This window comes from Colletotrichum fioriniae, assembly GCF_027942845.1.
Source record: "Colletotrichum fioriniae strain IMI 355084 chromosome Unknown scaffold_5, whole genome shotgun sequence".
NCBI lineage: Eukaryota > Fungi > Ascomycota > Sordariomycetes > Glomerellales > Glomerellaceae > Colletotrichum > Colletotrichum fioriniae.
The window spans coordinates 646,357-664,791 of NW_027076841.1; the positions used below are offsets into that span (position 1 = coordinate 646,357).

Below are 18,435 nucleotides of genomic sequence, written 5' to 3' on the forward strand. Positions count from 1 at the left end.
GTACAGATTGGCAAGGACTTTGGGGAAACATACGAGGTTCATGGAAGCAGGAGGTGAGCCTGAAGAACCCCCGCTATGGCTGCACCTCACCTCATGTATGTAAACCCAAAGATCTCAAGTGACTCCCAGCGATGTCGCATCCATCCACAACTACCTCTCCTTGATCCACTAGACGCCAGCAAACCAACATCCAAAATCCATGATCGCGATTCGCGACAACCACCGACAAAGACCACCTCTAGGCTCTAGCAAGATCTGCAAACTGCGAACCCCTCCTATGCCCAGCCTCCTCTTTCTCTTCCTCGAAACATCCCCTGCGCTTCACCTCGCCTCCTCAGAGTCCTCACCGTTTCTTGCTTGGCCTCGCCTCGCCTCGCATTACCGTACCTTACCGCCGTACCTGAGCTATACCCTGTGCTAACGCAGACGCGACAGGCCAGAAATATCTCCGTCTGGTGTGTGCTTCAGACGTGGGATGAAGCTAGGCTTGCAACTAATTTCGAATACCACCTACTATTCCGACACTACCGCACCATACACTCTCAGATACGACACGCCAACATCGTTCTCGTCGTGGTTGTGGGGCCGCCCATTCTTTGCAACTTGCCTGAGCCGCTTCCCCTCTGAATCGAATGCCTACCTTTTTACTCAGGAGGCATTGCGCCTAAAGCCTTCTCGTTTCCTTGCCAGCTTCTCTTTGGAACCGTTTTACGCCCAGGTGCCACCGCCGGTTTGATGTTCACACCGAGTTCAATTCCGATACGACACTGGGGAATTCCACGTCGAACTTGCATGGTCTGAATCCTGTGTCACCCAGGCCGACCTCCAACCTCCCCTCACCGGGGTCCCTTGATGATCCTTAAACCTCGTCAATTGCTTCCGTTCTTACCTTATCTCTGGCTTCATTGCCGGGCTGCAAAATAATCCTCTTATGACAAAGACACGGCAAATCGGCCTGAACATTGTCCTCGACCAAACAATGCGCCAATTGCACACGATATGATCTGATTCCGAAGAATCGCCCCTTTCCCCTGAACCCTCCAGCCACCCAGCCACCCCCGGAGACATACTTCACCTGCCATCTCTCAACTAGTAGAGGCTTTGCCCAAATTATCACAATCCCGCGCGCCCCTGGCACCAATCCAGCCACTGCGCGCCGGCGCCATCCCTAACCATGTTGCTGCCGTCAGCCGCTGCAGCTACTTCTCTGACACGGCGGTCCGAACACTCGAGCCCCGGAACTGCTGACGCAGCAGACGATATCCCCGAGGCGAACGTCTGGTGTTCCAATCGCTTCCATTCCCTCGCAAGCTGCAACGGTCCCCTTGTTCTTACATCATACTACTTGCGGGCTCCAGCAACCTTGAACTCGCCTGTTGCTCCCACCCCTTCAACGCCTTGTGCTTCACCAGAGTCTATGAGCCCGCACATATTTGACCAAATTGCGCAGCAGTGTAAACCTTTTTGACATTGCTCTTATTGCAAATCGCGGATAAGCCTACATGTGGCACACTTAATTCCCGCTCTCGATTTCACGAACGGATCTCATCTCCCAAGATCTTACCGCGCCAGGAAATTGCGGGGAAGAAGGGGTGGAAGCTCCAGACTCAGACAGGGACGGTTCCCGGACTGAGACAACCCTAGGCCCCTCGCCATAGATTGAGGTTCGATCACGCGCCCAATCTTCTCCATAGCCTCAACCACGGACGACGGTGACCTGCTTTGCCCCCACTCAAAAATTTCTTTCCCGCGTGGGAAATGCCCCAAAACCGCTGCGATAACTGAGCAGATCGCAGGACGCAAGTTTCGGCAATTACACCACAGGAGAGGCTGCATTCAGAGCCCGGTTGAGTCTCGGTGATTTGATGACGATCGACTCACCCAGCACACCCTTGCCAACTGCCCGCGTTCGTCACCTCGGGTGTTCAACCGATGTCGCAACATGAACAAACCCAAAGAGAACTGCTCCTAGTGGCACGTCCTACTGGTATTTCCCGGCCTGTCCGCCATACCAAGGTCTTGTCAACACGTTGGAAGTCAGACTTCTCGAAACTCGCAAACGTCTACCACGCCTTCGCGAAACTGCTTGGGCCAGACCCCTCAAGGTTTCATCAACGTGTGATTTCGTTCTCTTTCCGACTGTTTCGCTCTCAGGAGGGGTGGTTGAGGCGAACAGGTCTCCATTCTCCAGAGTTTAAAAATCGAGAGCTCGACGTCAGAGCTCCCGCACGTGTCAAACATCAGATGCAACCTCGTTTCGTTTCGAGCCTCTCGTGCGTTGCATCGTTCCACCCAGGGGCACGTATTCTGGATGGTCGATGCTTGCTTCTTTGCTTAGCTTATACGCCTTTTTGCCTGCCGAGAGTAGCCGTTGCAATGGTGTTCGTGCGTTGAGGTACAAGATTACAAGCAAGTGCGTGACGGCTTGCCCGTGACTACACTCAAAGTCAAGAGTCATTGACTGCCTTGTGGATTGTTCACCATGCATCGCGACTACACGATAGTGACAGGGTCGATTTACTCAGACAGGATGTTTGTCGGAATAAATGGCCTTCAGCTTTGAGACGGATAACCGCGCGCAGAGGTTTAGTTCAATCAATGGCATTAGCCCGGTGTTGTTCAATTCCCAAGGAATCTTGGCTGGCTTAGCCTGATTTCACTCTTTTGGTAGCCAAATTAGATTGGAAAATGTCAGCATGATCTTTGCTCGACCTAATCTTTAGTAACGAGGAGGAGAGTCACTCCAGTGTGTGGCTTTGCTATTCCATAGAGCGGACGTGGTTGTGTTGTCGTATCACACCTACAGATTGATGTCTAGACAGTGCAGCATCGAGTGTGTAGCTGTAGCAAGCTGGACATCTGCCCGTATGGCCTGATTTTCTATGCATATATAACCCCTTTGAGGGGAGTAAGGGTAATTGGTCAAAGACTGGCCGAGCAGCCTGGCGCAACTGAGTTCATCTCCCTGAAGGAAGTCGGCACTGTGAGCGGTATGGAAGAAGTATGTTTCTTCCTTATGGATGGATGCCTTTTGTGAGATTGAGCCATTCACGTATCAAGTATTCCCATGGGCTTCTCGCTCGGTATCTCTCACGTATCCAGTACCGAATACTCAACTGGGGTGCGAGGATGCTGGGCGATGATAAGCTCTTTGTCCTACCTACTATTGTGACTCGAAATATGTGGGCATAATCCATTGGCGAAATCGTCAGTTAGAGTCTGAGCCTGTCGAGGCAGAGAACGCCCGCCGCAGAATCTGGTACGATGCAGTTCTTCGAGGTTCGCATCATTAAAGAGGTGGTATTGACGGATTGGCGCCCAAGCTTTATAAGCGATCGACGAGAAGAAAACCCGTCAATGCCTTGTTACTTTTAATACCCGGTTCATTGAAGGCTGTCAACAGACGGCCGAGCTCATCCGAGGTCGAGTGAGAAGTCGGTTGTATAAGATGTAAGATGGAATGCCGGCAGTCTTACTATAGGAGGGAGTAGGGAAGTGAAGGTGATGCGGTACGATAACTGTCACCCACTTCTTTGGATTAACGTATACGGCAGTGATATGTTGGAACTTGGAAGGTTGGAACTAAAAATCTGCAGAAAGGAGTGCGGGGTTTGTTGGTGTTTCTATCCATATGGTGGGTGACGTCCTTGCAACTCCGTCCGGACCATGAACCTTGGGGGACCACCGTAAGGACGTGATATAGATGAATGAGCAATGAGATGGTCATTAGCAATCTACACTTCATCTGCAATAGGGGAATCTTGACGCTGATACATCGAGGAATCATGGTCCCCATACTCTCCAGTTTCTCAAGATTCAAAGGTCGGGTTGAGTCAGCGAGGTCATGTCCGTAAACGTCAGTAGAACCCAGTGCCACTGCAACATAACAAGGCTGGCTCATATAGTTCCTCCTCATGACTAGCTGTATATATATGCCACCACGCGTGTCATATCTAGACCGGTTCAGCTTCTTTCTGGTACTGGGACAGGCGCAGAAGCAACCCTAGTCCTGTAAACACTTCAAAAGGATGAAATGAAGCGACCAACCCAGCGCGTCCTGTCTTTTTTCTCTTCTTTATCAAACCTGTACGTCTGTTCTAGAACTAGACGGTACTCGTGAGTGCATGGCCTTTGAACTAGGAGAGGGCCTCAGGTGGACGTGGGGAGTTGGGAACTCCTGATCAACAGCTACGGTGAAAGACACGGGCGACCGAGTCCCAGTCGTGTGTCTGATGCGTCTAATAAAGCGTGCAAAGACATTGGTTCTCTCAACGGTACTGCCTGAACAAGGCTTCGCGGCATTTTAATCTCAAGGCAGTTCCGTCCAGCTCCCAGCGCCGCGGCGAAGGGCGCCCAAGTCACCTCATCATCCTCATAGATCCACCATTATTCAAAGCAAGAACCAAAAAAGAGTTCACCCCCCCCCGTGCCGATTTGGGGGTTACATCTCTTGGTGCTCATGCTGGGACTCGAACTCGGGGTACTTTGCTAAGCCTGTCGTCGAGTAGGCTGGTTGGCGTGAAAGATTATCGAACCATGAACCGTTCCACCACCCACGCCACAGTTTGACCTGACCCCCGACCTAGAGGGCGCCTGCTGTGCTGGTGACAGGAATTGAATTGAGGAGGGGTATATACCTTCCAATGGGCTTAATTTCTTCCGTGGCGGGTATGGAAGGTGCGGGCGGGCGGTGCCTGCCTGGTTTGTGGTTATGGCGTTGCCAGGGGTGATCTCGCACCTGCACGTGCTACCTTAAGGTGTTGGACTCTGGCCCGATAACACAATAGCACGGTAAGGTGGGGTTATCTCCGGCACGGTTCATCCTGCCTTGGTAGTTCATTGATGCCACGGCTAAGTATAAAAGTAGTGTATCTAAGCCATCCGTAAGATCGTTATATCCGGGGGCCTAGTGCTGGTTGGTGACTGATGGATCTGCCCTGCCAGACAAGCTTCTAACAAGTATCGTTAGTAATGCTTCCCAGGCGAAGAAACGTTCCCAACTAGGTTATGCTATTCCAAGCTCATTTCGTCTCTCAAATCCTCCCTCTCCACCGAAGCCCAGCTAATTCATTAGGGAATATTCCCCTTGGAATACGTAACTGAAGATGGAAGTTGAAGGGCGAGTGAATTATGACTTATAAAGTCGTTTCGTCTCGATATCTGTAGTACATTTCACACTTCGCGGATGCCTATGAGGTGAAGTTATTCATTCCTGCACATGAGACCTCTCCCGATAACCCTGTCGTACGACTTGTGGAAATTGCCACTACAACTCCGTCCTGAACAAGTTCAAGTTGAATACGACCTCGATTGCTTGTTTATATAATTCCATGGACTGTCTCCTGCATTTGAGCAGGGAAGGAGCCCCGAATGGTGAAAATGAGCTGGTCCCTCGCAGCCTTCTAAGGAACTCAATCCAGACTGTTTTCTTGTCCGGTTCGATCGTGTGATTGATATAAGACCCGGACATATATGATCAAGATGCTCACTCAAACGAAGCGGGTTAAACCGGTCGATAAATAGCTACCGCGAGAGCAAGCCCTCATCATCACACATCCGAATCACACTCAAGAGTCCACACAAACAAAACGACATGGAAACAAGAAGGTCCGTTAATCGCAAGAAACCATGACAAAGCCGACGAGTACAACAAGAAAACCTCATCAAATAGTCTCGACAGTCTCAAAGTACGTCAGCATCTCCGGCGCCAAAGGCTATACTCGCTTTTACCGTCTGACTTTTCCCGCGAAAGTCAAAGATGGGGCCCAAGGAGATTGATCATTCTACTGAATCCTCATATACACAGCCGAGGTTGACCAGAATAACAAGCATACCAATGCCGCGTTCGATCCCTCGAGGCTTAGAGATGATCCTTAGGGTGAATCAAGAGAATGCGTCTCTATCTGAGAATGATACTCTGCAAGTCTCGCATCCCATAATCATCTCTTAATCCTTTGGCTCCGGTCATTTTATAAAGGTCATTAAAGTGTTCTGAAATGCATGGTAAATTCTCATCATCTCAGTATATGTACTATGCGGTTCTATCTGAAACCACGACCGCTAGAAAGACATGGAGAACTCGTAAATGTTCACATTCTCCTTCATATACTCGCAAAAACTGAGAAACAAAATATGAGCGAAAAGGAAAAGGCCGTCTCTACATTTCTCTATCTGGTGTCCTCCCGTAAATGCTATTTCTTCTGGACCTGCTTTCTTCCTCCCGTCATAAATGTCGTAAGTGTACAATGCAAATAGGTATTATGATCCTCTGGCCAAGTTGCTCTTGAATGTGCTGTGTGCCATGCCAAAGAAAAGAAAAAGCAAAAAGATGAAAACGAAAATGTAGAAAAAACTTCTGAGGGAAAAAAATGATAGGAAAAGTCGAGGTGAAGTATGCAATGCTGATGCCAAATGCCGAAAAGGGGAAAATGCTGCCACCCACGCATCAACCACACAATCATCTCCATTTAAAACCACTTCCAGGTGCAACCCTCGGCTAACTTACTCAGCACGCCGACTGCATCGACATAGAGTCGGCTCCGGTTGCCGAGGCAATCCACCTCGAGCCATCTTCTCACAAGAGCCACGACCATTGTTGCCTCCTTCTTCAAGGGTGTTTCTATGGCATTCTTGGCCCCCATGCTCGCAAAGGTGCGAATCCACTGAAGCGCCTCGTCATCGTTGTCGGAATCGCTGCGGCTTGCTTCGCCACCGTTGATGCGGTGCCCGTTGGCCCAGCAGATCAGAGCGCAAACATACATGCCCCAGTAATCCGAAATGTCCTTCCACATCCGGGGTCGGCCGGCCTCTCGAGTATCCATGCCATCTTCGTCGTCAGAATCTTCTTCAGAATTGCCGTGGTCAGTGAAGGCGCGAAGAGCCCGGCAGGCAAAGACCAGCGCGACGGCAGCGCTGCCTGAGTCGGACCACTCCCTGAGCCGCCTCTTGTGCTCGTCAAACTGTTTAGGCTGTAGAACCTTGTGGCTAAAGATCCAACTATCGCCTGACACAGCTAGTAAATCATGAAGAGGAGTGTGGTGAAGAGCCAGGTAGGTGTTGGCCTTAGAGCAGTCCGAAAATATGTTGGCCATGCGGAAAGTCTGCGGCTCTAGTATTTCTGTCGAAGAAGAGGGAATGTGCGTGGCTTCCCCACGATGAGGGAGTAAAAGTACCTCGAAGGCTAGGATCACTGCGCGGTCGAAAGGGGCGTGTGTGTCGACTGTGCTTCTTGACAAGGTGTCCGGGTTAATCAAAGACAGGAGTGTTTGGTCATCCAGAGAAACTCTCTTGGACGAGACCATTGCCGCCCATGTATCGGCACTAGGTGCATCCCAGAGATCCTGAGCTGGGCCAGTGAGCGGGATGTTGGGCGGCATGCCATCTGCCGTGATGTCGAAATTGCGAACTCTTGGCTGGGCCAGGTAAACCGAGCTGTGGATATCCAGGACGAAGCACGCCGAGAGAAGGCGACGACGAGCCTCTGCATCGAGCCAACTATGCCATCTGACGGTATTGGTTCCGGTCCGAGGCACGGCGCCAAATATGACCGCTTTGTCGTTGTATACCTGGAATGGAGGTTTAGAAATTGTTGCTGGGATGAGAGACCCGAAAGACTGAAAGAAAAATGCACACAGCAAAAGACTAAAGCTAGAAGAATTGAAGTAGAACAAACGTGTTAGAATGAAATGCAGAAGAGAACTTACCCGCGAGTAAACGGACTCGAATTCTTTCGATGGCCTGATGGCTGCTCTTCGGCCGCGGAACCGCGCGAAGTACTCACATAGCAGAATCGCTTGCATGACAGACACGTCCCACTGAGGGAACTGTTTCTCCCCCAATGTCAGTAAACAGACTTTCAGTATAGACTATGATCGTGTTAACTTACGTATCTGGATTGTTGCCAGGCATATTCATGCAGCTGATCCCCCCTGATACGATCCTCCTTGCCACTCAGGTATTGAGTCGCCACTGCAGCCATGGCGCAACGAAGCACTTCACACTGCTCCGCCGCGGCCTCGAAAGTCCTTCGGTGTACGATTGGAAAATGTGGGTGAAACCTTTCCCAGTAGACATCGAGGTAGCCGGGAATGGCTCTGCAGATAGACATAGGCAAGGAGCCCTGCATCAGGGCCGGGGCCGCCAGGAGGCCCGACGCCACCTCCTTACGGCCCAAACAGGCATATGAGTTCATCATCCGGTCCGATGGTAGTGCCGTCGACGGGGTGACTAGAGTTTCACAACTTTGAGCCGATGCCGATGTCACCGGCGGGGTCAGGCTACGAACAGTATTGGGGAACCGTGGCTGTTGTTGATGGTCACGGAATGTCTGCTCGTCAGAGTAGGTAGGTATGGAAGTGCCGAGCATCGGGTACACCTGTGGGTTGCTGAGCTGGGGGGAGGTCGAGTATTGGTAGAGCATAGGGCCGGTAGCTCCTATCGTCTCGTAGCCACCTGTTGGGCAAGGCGAAAGGAGGTTATTTTGCCACTCTGGCCCCGCCGTCGGCCAGAATGCGCGTCGCGAATTATCGGAAGGCGTTGAATATGTGCTGTCGGAAGCTGAAGACGGCCATCCCATGGGATCCTGAGCGTGCGATAGTTCGGGTGTTTGCAGTCCCAGTCCCGAAGTCTGAAGATACAGCGGAGGGTACTCAGGAGTTGTGCGAGGCTGGTAGTCGATGGAGGAAAACGAGGGCGGGGTGTTGAAATCGCCATTTGAAGGCTGGAGGATGGGTTGTTGTGAGGATTGGCCGGACAGAGAATAGCCTCCACCGTAACCAGGACCACCAGACGAAGGGCGATAGCTGTCGTTTCCAAGGTGGGGAGACATAGACTTGCTGACATCTGACCCGCTCATGGACTGATATGTACCAGGGTGCGACATACTCGATGTCATCGGGAGGCCGTGGATCGGTGTTGTTGCGCTCGTAGGGTATCCAAGCAAGGGAGGTTGTAATCCCATGCTTCGGACTCCTGCATCCAAAGAGGCGGCTGATGTCCGGCGACTTTGACTCCCTCCTCTGCTTCTCGATGCCTTGTCGCCCTCGAGCTCGCTTACTACGAGTTAGTTGATTCTGCCAGGTTAATCGAAAGATGAGGATACAAAACTCACTGTCGTTGCTGATGACGCTCAAGTAGGTCCTTGCGGTGGAAAGCCCTATCGCAACCCGGAATTGAGCAGCCATACTGGGGGGTTTCGTGGCTAAGCTGGTGTCGTCTGGTATCAAGATTTGTCAGTCGAAGCACCGCGATGGAAAGTTACCACCTCGAGCCTACCTTAGATGCTCAGCGCGTGTGAATGTCTAACTCAAGTCAGCGGATTCCTCTAGCGGACTTTTACATTTTATGACGGCGCACCTTGGGAGGACGACAGAGATCGCATGTATGAACCTTCATACCCTTCTTTGCCCTACTGACACGGCCGGTAATGGGAGTCAACTTGACAGGAACTTCTCCTCCAGGTGGCACACTGCCGAAAGGTCTCATGGGCTGGCCAGAGGGATCGTGGCCGCCGCTGGAGGACCCTGCGTGGCCGTATCCGTAGTTTGGTTGCTCCATGGAATCGGTGCTGACGTTGCTCCTTCGACGGGTGTTGACTGGTCGAGCAGATGAAGATGACGAGCCTGTGGTGTTCGACTTGGAGGTGCGGGAGGATGAGCTTCGCTTCGTGCCTTGTGGTGTGCTTGAACGGTCTGCTTGATCTCCGCCAGTCGCATAGCCTGTGTTGTAAACTGCGCTTGGTGCCAGGTAGGGTTGATGATGTCTGCCTGATGGAGCCGGGACCTGGTCGTTCTTAATAGTGTGGGATTCGAGTTGGTCCTCGTCCACGTTCATGATATCTTGGAGGCTGGCCATGGTTTAAGATTCCCAAAAGGGAAGTGTAGAAGGCCGAGATGCAGAGTGGTTGCACCCAGAGAGGAAAATGCAGAGGAAGCAACGCAGCCAAAGTTAGTAAGGCACAGCCCGGCTGAATGCTCTCCTCGGAATAGACTGAAGTCGAGTGAGTGTAGTTGGAAGCAACCCCCAAACATGAAGACGCGCAGTGCGAATTGGGGGACAGTCAGGGTCCAAGAAGGGGGTGTCGGTGTAGAATGAAGGACTAAACTGGGGTGGATGGAAGACAGTAAGATAAGGTAAGGTACGGTAAGGCAAGGCAAGGCAAGGCAAAAGACCTAGGTAAGGTAGGGGGGCGGTTCTTGGAGACTGTCAGCCTGTCCAACAACAGGCTGGGGGTCGAGGTGAGATGCAGAGAGCAGTTGGTTCTAAGCGGAGTCGATATGCAATGGAACTGAACGAAGAGAAGAGACAAAGATACTGGTGCTGTTGCCGCTGCCGCTTGTTGGAGACATTGCTATATTGAGAGGAGGCAGACGCAAGTCTTCGTGCGAGTAAAGAAGGAAACTGTCAGCTCTTCAAGGAGGCTGTTCTTCTTAGAGGCCTCGCTTCCCCTGTCAGCTGTGTGTATGTACATGGGTATTCAAGGGTGTTGGACACGGAGGGACATGGAGGTTGCTCGAAAAAATGCAAGGCACTCCTTCGAAGGGTATCGGCCGAGCTGGGGTTCGGTCACCCACCACTGTCTTTGGCCTCGGGTTGATTGGCAGAGTTACCAGATGCCTGTCATACGACTCAGCCCTCTCAGGCTGGCAGACGGGACCCCATCCCACGGTCCCACGCAGCGTCTCTCCCCAAGTTTGGTATGAAATTGCCGCGATGTCACGGAATGAGCGCGTCTGGGATCTCTGCCACCTCCCAAAGAAAAGCCGCGGCCATGTATAGTAGCCGCGGTTGATGACGATGTGGACGGTCATGTTTCCATTTTGACTCTGTCTCTCCGTCTCGTCTCGTTCGTGTGTGTGTGTCTCTCTCCTCTTGTCTAAGATCTGTACCAGATCGACCGAGTCGCATGTCGGCGAGACCCCCCCCCCAAAAAAAAACCCACAGTTCTGGCAGACAAGACGTCTTGTCTTCATTTCCCCTTGGATGTAGACAGATATCCCGTCTCGTCGCTGACTGACTTATTGACCCTGCCTACGCAGTATAGTGGAAATGCCTGTACTGCATAACAAGGCCGCCATTTCAACGGGAGACAGCGCGGAGGTCTCAATGAGGAATAGCAACATGCGGTAATGGCGTCACTGTGTAGATACGAGAGAAAGAGCGGCGCCAAATGGAGCGCGGTCATTCCGTTTCCCACAGTAGCGGCCGCTAGCGTCCGTGGTGGGAAAGTAGTGGCTGTGAGTGCGTCTTTTCTGGGGGAAATGCTGTACAGACAGTGAGAATTCTGCGAGAGAAAAAAAAATGTCAGACGAAATGAGGCGCAGTCTCCCGACCGTAAAGTAAACCGTTGTCATTGCTGTACATGCATGAGTCGGCGGCCCTGTCAACAACCCCTGCTAGACTGGCTTGCCCTTTTTGGATTTTGACTTTGCAGGGCATCCATCCCAAGATCCAGTTCAGCAAACAGCGGGAGATGTAACGGAGGGCAGCGAAGGCAGCAGCCAACTGGCGTACGAGTTACACAGTTTGTGTGGGAGAGATGGAGCCGTGTACCCTTTTACTGGCTGTGTGTCTCGCGTCTGTCTGACTGCGTATTGAGGTTGCTTTTGCTCACCTTGACGGCAGAGAATACATACAAGTCTTGTGACCCGTCGACTCGAGAATGGCTATAAGCAGCTCCTGCACAGACAGGTACTGTACTTGTGACCGAGTGCTTGCATTCTATTTTGAACTTTGGCGCATAGCTCATGCAGACAGACATAGGGAACCATTTGACGTGCCATTTTCCCGACCGACACTGGCGTAGAGGGCGCTATACAGTTTGATTCTGACCTGGCCGAGGACCGAGGATCTCAAGTAAAGTATACTTGATTGAAGGAGTTGACCATCGTTGTGCCATGATTCAGGGGCTCCCGAGGTTGAAAATTTTCCGCTTCCTTGCTGGATCGTCAAAGACTCCGAGTTGCGGGCACGGAGGAACAGGCCGATCATATTGAAGCAATAATCGGAAGGTTCGCCGATGGTCGTGGGGTAATGAATAGCAGCATCGGTCGCCCAAGGTGAGGGCGGCGAGCGACCGAGCAATTGACGGCTGTCAATCTTTGACGCGAATACCAAGAGAACGCCATGCAGCAGCCGGCCCGCTGAGAAACATGGGAGAGGTAGGGCGGTGGACAGGGATAGCCCCGAATCGGCGGGGACGGCAGGGGCTTAGGCGCAGCCCAGCGCCTCATTGGTGTGCCGAGGGACGAATTGCCAGTCATTGGAGACCTATTTTGGTGTCATGAAGTTTCTGTGCTTCCAAATGTGTCGTTTGCTGCAATAACTTCGAAACGAAAGCGATGTCTACATTGAGCGCAGATTCCAAGTAAGCAAGTGATCAATATGGTGCGGCCAAGATGAGTAAGTATGGAAGTGACATTACCACAATAAGACAATTTGGATTAAGTGTTGGTGACCATGAGGCGCGCTAACAAGGTGCTAGCTGGGTATGCTACTCCGTACGTACGTTGACCAAGTTGCTGCACAGCATCTTGGATGCATTATCGAGGGAGAAAAACCACAAAGATCTTTTTGGCGAGTGTCGGCATGGGCGGTGGAGATGTCCCAATGGGGGTCACACCGACGGCCTGGGCCGGCTGCAGGGACGGACGGGACCCGGTTGCGGGCTGGGGGCAGCGGTCCCAGTCATTGTCAAGGGATGAACAAACGGGCAGCGCGAGATGCGACGTCGGGGCAGAAATTCTTCAGTGTTTCAGTTGCTGTACTTCCGTGGCTAGTGCCGCCGTCGATATGAATGCCCGCAAGTGTTGGGGTCCGAACCAGCTTCATGGCAGCAAACGCATCGGATCGTAACGGAGGACGGCCCTGTAAGGACCCACAGGTCTCGGGCAGATCAGCTTTCGGGGGAAAAGATCAGGATTCAGGGGGAGATGGACAGATGTGATCCGTCTGTTTTCCATGTTGGGGGCCGGACCGACCGATGATGAGCAATATACTGGCGAAACCTTAAGTCTCGGAGCTGGTTCCCGGTGAGGGGTGTTGCGGGCATCTTGATTCTTGCGCGGATGGGGTCCGTTTCAGGATTCGATATCCCTGGCGCATGATTGGGACTGTTGTCGAGCTTGAGATTCGGGAAAGGTAGCTGAAGCTGCATGAGATATCTCGGAGCTGAGCTAAGGTATGAGGTGATGAAGCGATGGGCTGATGAGGGGGGGTTTGGAAGGGGGAGGGATACGCTCGCTTCTGCTAGTGTAGGTACGATTGGCAAGGTCAGGAAAGATAGGAGAAAGGATGGCCGTGCTTGGGCAGCAAAAATCAAGCTATCCGTTGAATAAGGTAGCTAGCTAGATGAGCTCTACGTGAAGAAGCTTCGGAGTGGCGGTCGCAAGTTTCCAAGCTTTAGTTGGTTGTCAAACTGTCGCGAGTTGGATGGTGGAGAGACGAAAGCTATCAAAGGTCACGTCGAGGACGGGAAGAGGAAGGATCGACCGGACCGTTGTGACTCTGGTCCATTGTTCCTACCTTACCGGTCCTTGGGTAGGTACTACCTAGTAAGGTACTCCTACCCAAGGTACTCCGTAGGTTCGCACCTTACCGCCGCTGAGGTGCTTTAGGTTGGCTGGACCGCAGATTTTCCGAATGGAAGGCAGCAACTCCCGTGGACCTCACTGGAGCGGCTCGGACTCGATTAGAGGCACGACCTTACCTTACCTTGAGGTACCGTCGCTCTTGCCAACATCGTGCTCTACCTACACAGTAGGATTCCGCACGTAAACTCGCACGTAAGGCACCTCACCTTGCCTTAAGGTGTCAACGTCGCCTTCGATCCCGGAAAGGCGCATTGCGGCCGACAATCTGTCGGTTGGAACTGGGGCCCGGGCATGGACGTCTTTGGGTCTTTGGGTCTTTGGGTCTCTGGGTCTCTGGGGTGCCGTTGATGCCTTGCCATTGATCATTGCCCACCTTACTACAGACAGTTCCGTCCATCCACAACACCCACATCGAGCCGGATTTCTTCACCCAACACTTTCTGTGCCGCTTTGCGCCTGGATTCCTACTACGACCCTTTGACTTGCACGCCGTTGCATTTTCTTCACGGCGCAATCGCATACATACTTTTTCTGTCCAGGAAACTTGATGCCTATCACCTCTGCGCCGCTTCCATAGTCCAGCCAAGATGCAATTCAACATGGTGGAGAGAATCCCGCGGGAAGTTCCCGGTTCATCCTAAATGGCGGTATAAGTCTAAGTCATGACATTGCAGCACACTGCCCTACTTTTTGTCTTGGCCTATTTGGCGGTGCCTTCACTTACACTTCTACAGACATTTGGTAATGAATTGCTTGGGAATGGATCACCTCAGCGACCGTGAAAATTGAGTTGGTCCCCACCGGCAGTGCCTGCCAGGCTCATTACCTAAGATGCTCATCGTCGCCTTGCGGCTTGCCAGAGTTTCCGTGATTCAAGGTGGCCGGCAATATGTAGGCAGGGGAAGGGGGGAAGAGGAACAAGGGTCGGCGCTTAACCCAATGGTATTTTTAGCAGCCGACTTCCGTCTCCCGGCTTGATCCCGTTGGGCTGACTGTCACACCGACGACATTTGAACAGGGGTCTCACCACACCAACTTCGTCCCCAAAAGAAATCAAGCTGTCAACGGCCACGGCGACCCCATTTGTTCAAGCCTCGTTTGACCTAGACATCCAGCATGAACACGGAAACGAACCGGATTGACCTCTGCCATGCAAGTCTAGGACTCCATACTTGAAATTCGCATCATCACCACTATGTACCAGCCCATCGACAGAATCCAGTTTTCGGTCAACATCACCGATGAAAATTTTTTGCATCTTGTTATTGTTGACAGCTGCTCAGCCATGCTGGACATGGGAACGTAGGGCAGCGCCAGGACCAACGGCTCCCCGCCTCGCAAGGAGGGGGGAGTTGAGCAGAAGATCCGTTACGTCTCGTCACATACCACCATCACATCATCTTACTCGGCAAGCGTTCTGCGGTCGAGATATTCTTTTAGTACAATTCGACAAGTGCTGCCATCTGCCACCTACACAGTAGATATTCTAAGCTTCCGGATGCGACTCCGTGCAACAGCCAGCGAGCTAAATGAGCGGCCCGGATCCAAATTGGTACCCTGCCATTGCACACTGGTCTCATCTGCAGCCTGATCCAACCAGTTGGTTCTGCCACTGTCATCTGAAGTATTGGATTGCACCACTTCCCAACCCAGCTGCAAACCATCTGGTACAGCTCGGCTACGTCCAGTACGGTGCCCATTTGGTCGCACGACACACTGCAGTGAGTTCATTATGGCATCCTTGCCCTGAGGCGCTCACAACATAGCCCGATCCACGATGCATTGCATCTCTTCCATCCCGTCACCACGGTTGTTGCATGGCATAGGGCGGTCCAGCAAGCCCCAGGATCGACGATCGCGGACTGTTCTCTCCTCACCAGACACGTCTCCCAATCTTGCTCCGGTGGAAGCAACACACCCACCCCGCGGCTCTTCTCTCGGTTGGATGTCAGCCAACCCGCATCAGCCACGGACATTCATCGCACCATAGGTACCTGCTGTCAAGGCCGTCGGTGGTGCTATCCTTCACTCACTGCCTTGCTGCAAGTCATCAAACAGCTTCACGTAATCGACGACCGACTGTCAACTTGCCTGCGCATGCCTTTACCGCCCGACGCGCCCGTCCAACCCAGAGGCCGAGACAACCGAAGGAAGAGACCCGTACCGTTGTCCGATCGGCAACAGCTTTGTCTATCCAAAGCCCTTCTCTAACCGGGTTTCATCAACTCTACACGGTTCCAGCCCTTGCCAAAGCAAGAGAATTCCCGATCAAATACTGTGCAAAGGCGACATCGATCAGGCAATGAATCGTAACAACCTTGAGTATTCCTCACTGGATCCATAACCCAGCTGACGAGAATTGCACTGCAGCTGTTCGGACGTTGAAAGGATCCTGTCGAGCGGCCCGGAGCGAGGGATTCCTCGTGTTCCTGCGGACTAAGGCGTGTTTGCCATGCTCAACACATGGTCTTAACAAATCCCTTGGACAACTTTCCACCAATGGCACGTGTGACCTGCGGGCCGTAGCCTTACTATCCGAGGAGTGGGCTCCAACCTGGAATTTTTTGCCCTTTGCCAGCACCTTTCCTTTCATCTGAGATCAAAGACAGATTTCGAGATGCACTCCACCAGATTCTTGGGGCAGTGCCTCGGTAGGAAGGCCGTGAAGGAGCCAAGCCGCTCCTGCTGCGTGGGGTAACACGCGACGCGGCTCTGGATACCCGCACTCCCTCTATCCACCGGATCACTGCTTAGCCTTCCCGTCACGCATGTCCCATCACATCGCCAGACTCAGCCCCCATTACCCACCATGGGCGGCTAGAGTCACCAACCCGAGGACGCCACTTTCATACTGGAACCTATCATCTATCACTTAACTACCGGTCTCCAGGTTCTTCACGCCCTCGGATCCAACTTTGTCCACAACGAGCCACGCGCCTGGCGCCAAAATTAGCGCAGCCGACATACTCCATCTTGAAGAAATGTATTTCCCTTCGCAGAGGCAACAGCACTCAGCATCCTAAGTTGCTGCCTTGTCGCTGGAGGTAACAATATGCGCCATGTCCCGTATTCGAATGTCGGCTGAGTGTACCTGCTTGACAGCTGCGGACCCCATGATGCCACTTACATCCGAAAGATCAGCTGTCGAAGCAGCTCTCAAGATTCATAGCGGAGGCTCTTTGTTCGCGGATCCGAGCTGCGGCAATGCAGGTACCATGCTTGAGTCGGAGTGCGGCGAAAGTCGGCCAGCTCACGAACCGGTATGTGGGATGCAAGGAACGGGTAGCCTTGTGACTAGGCGAATTGACAACGTGCCTTGATGACGAAACAGGACCCCAACGGAGAGCTGAACGAAATCGCAACGTTGAAACCTCGTGTTCGAAAATAAGGGATGCTCTTGACCTCGAAAATGCACGAGTCTGTTGCCTCTTTCGTCTACGGCCGCAAGGCCTTGGCCTGTTCCCGTCATTGACACTACGAGGGGGTTGGACTCTGGACTGGAGGGATGAAAGTCGAGCTTGACATGGCAATGGTTGGCCCCATGGCGGGGAAACGGTAAGGAGCGTTGCCGAACCATCCCCGCGGGCGGTGATCAGCAAGGAAGACTTTCACCATTTGGTCTCTACCGCTTCCAACATGACCCTTGGCGAGACGTGCAGTTGGAACGGGCGACCTGGCTTGCGGCCGAGAAGATTGCAACCCGTTCTGTCCTGATAGGCTCACCCGCCTGGCTCGAGTGCGAGTGCGAAGACCGTTGGAACCTTGAATCTGTCACCAGAGGGTGAAGAAAATGGAACACCGTGCCAATCTACTCTTTTCAACTATCGCCACTTCGCGGCCCAGGTGCTTGACCCGGCATCTACCTGGATAATGGTGTGCCGATGGGAACTCTGGCACACTTGATGCTCCAACCTAGGAAGGTAGGGTCTCCGGCGAACCATACCCTTGGCTTTCTAGCAGCATGCGAGTGCGAATGATGCGACGAACCATGCCGTTAGACGAGGATGACATCCTGTCAATCAAAGCCACGAACGTTGGCGCGAGGGGGATATTCAGCCTCACGATGTGCCTAGCGGCCTGGACGGGCCCATCCGCTAAAGATGACGGGTTAACGGGCTGCCAACGCCTCCCGTTAGTCTACTTGAAACAAAGACCTCTATTCCGTGAGTATGGGCACGCCCCCAACTGATCAGCCCAGAGGAGCTCTGCTGGTATGGATGCTACTGTACGCCAACTGTGTTTACCCTGTGGTAAGACGATCAAGAACGACGTTGCTACATGCCATGCTCACCCCTCCCCTGCTTGAAAGGAATCCACGATCCGGCAGCTCCCCGCGGGCGTCAAGGCAGACGCATGTCGGATGTGGCGAACGGCTTTAAGCCGAGGGCGCTGTGGTAAGGCAGAAGCGTGGTAGCACCGTCTCATTCTCTCATTCTCGTCACATCATGTTCGTCACATCATGTAAATCACCGCTGTATGTGATGGGAATGTAGTCAAAAGTTCGCGGCGGTTAAATCTTGGGGGCCAGTAGAAAGTGTAAACCACAATGGCACAGCACGGAGCAGGAGTCGGTCACCGCCCCGGTTCGCGGGGTGTGCGTCTGTGAGGAGGTGACCTTTGCTAAGTAAGTAAGTCTGCGGGAGAAAAAAGGATAGGAGCGGGAAGGAGCTCAACGGCCAAGGTAGGTAGCTTTACGAGCCAGGTCTATCCCGGCATCAGAAGCTCTGGTCCAAAAGTTGGGATGATTTGTGAACCCCGAATCTTTTGCCTTGCGAGTATGACACGCATTTCCCTCCTGTCTTGAGTGCAACCGGACCGATCAAGGCACTTGGCCAATCATGTTGCC

General features: G+C 52.7%; 1 protein-coding gene across 1 annotated transcript; it reads right to left on the bottom strand.

Annotated features, from left to right (window-relative positions):
* Positions 1–6,467: 6,467 nt before the first annotated feature.
* On the bottom strand, positions 6,468–9,852 carry N0V96_004910 (uncharacterized protein; the record flags this gene model as incomplete). The annotated part of the gene is made up of 4 exons (XM_065757259.1): positions 6,468–7,565; positions 7,704–7,823; positions 7,886–9,054; positions 9,396–9,852. 4 exons carry the CDS (start codon positions 9,850–9,852, stop codon positions 6,468–6,470), a joined length of 2,844 nt encoding a protein of 947 aa, XP_065614028.1.
* Between the last annotated feature and the right edge of the window lie 8,583 nt (positions 9,853–18,435).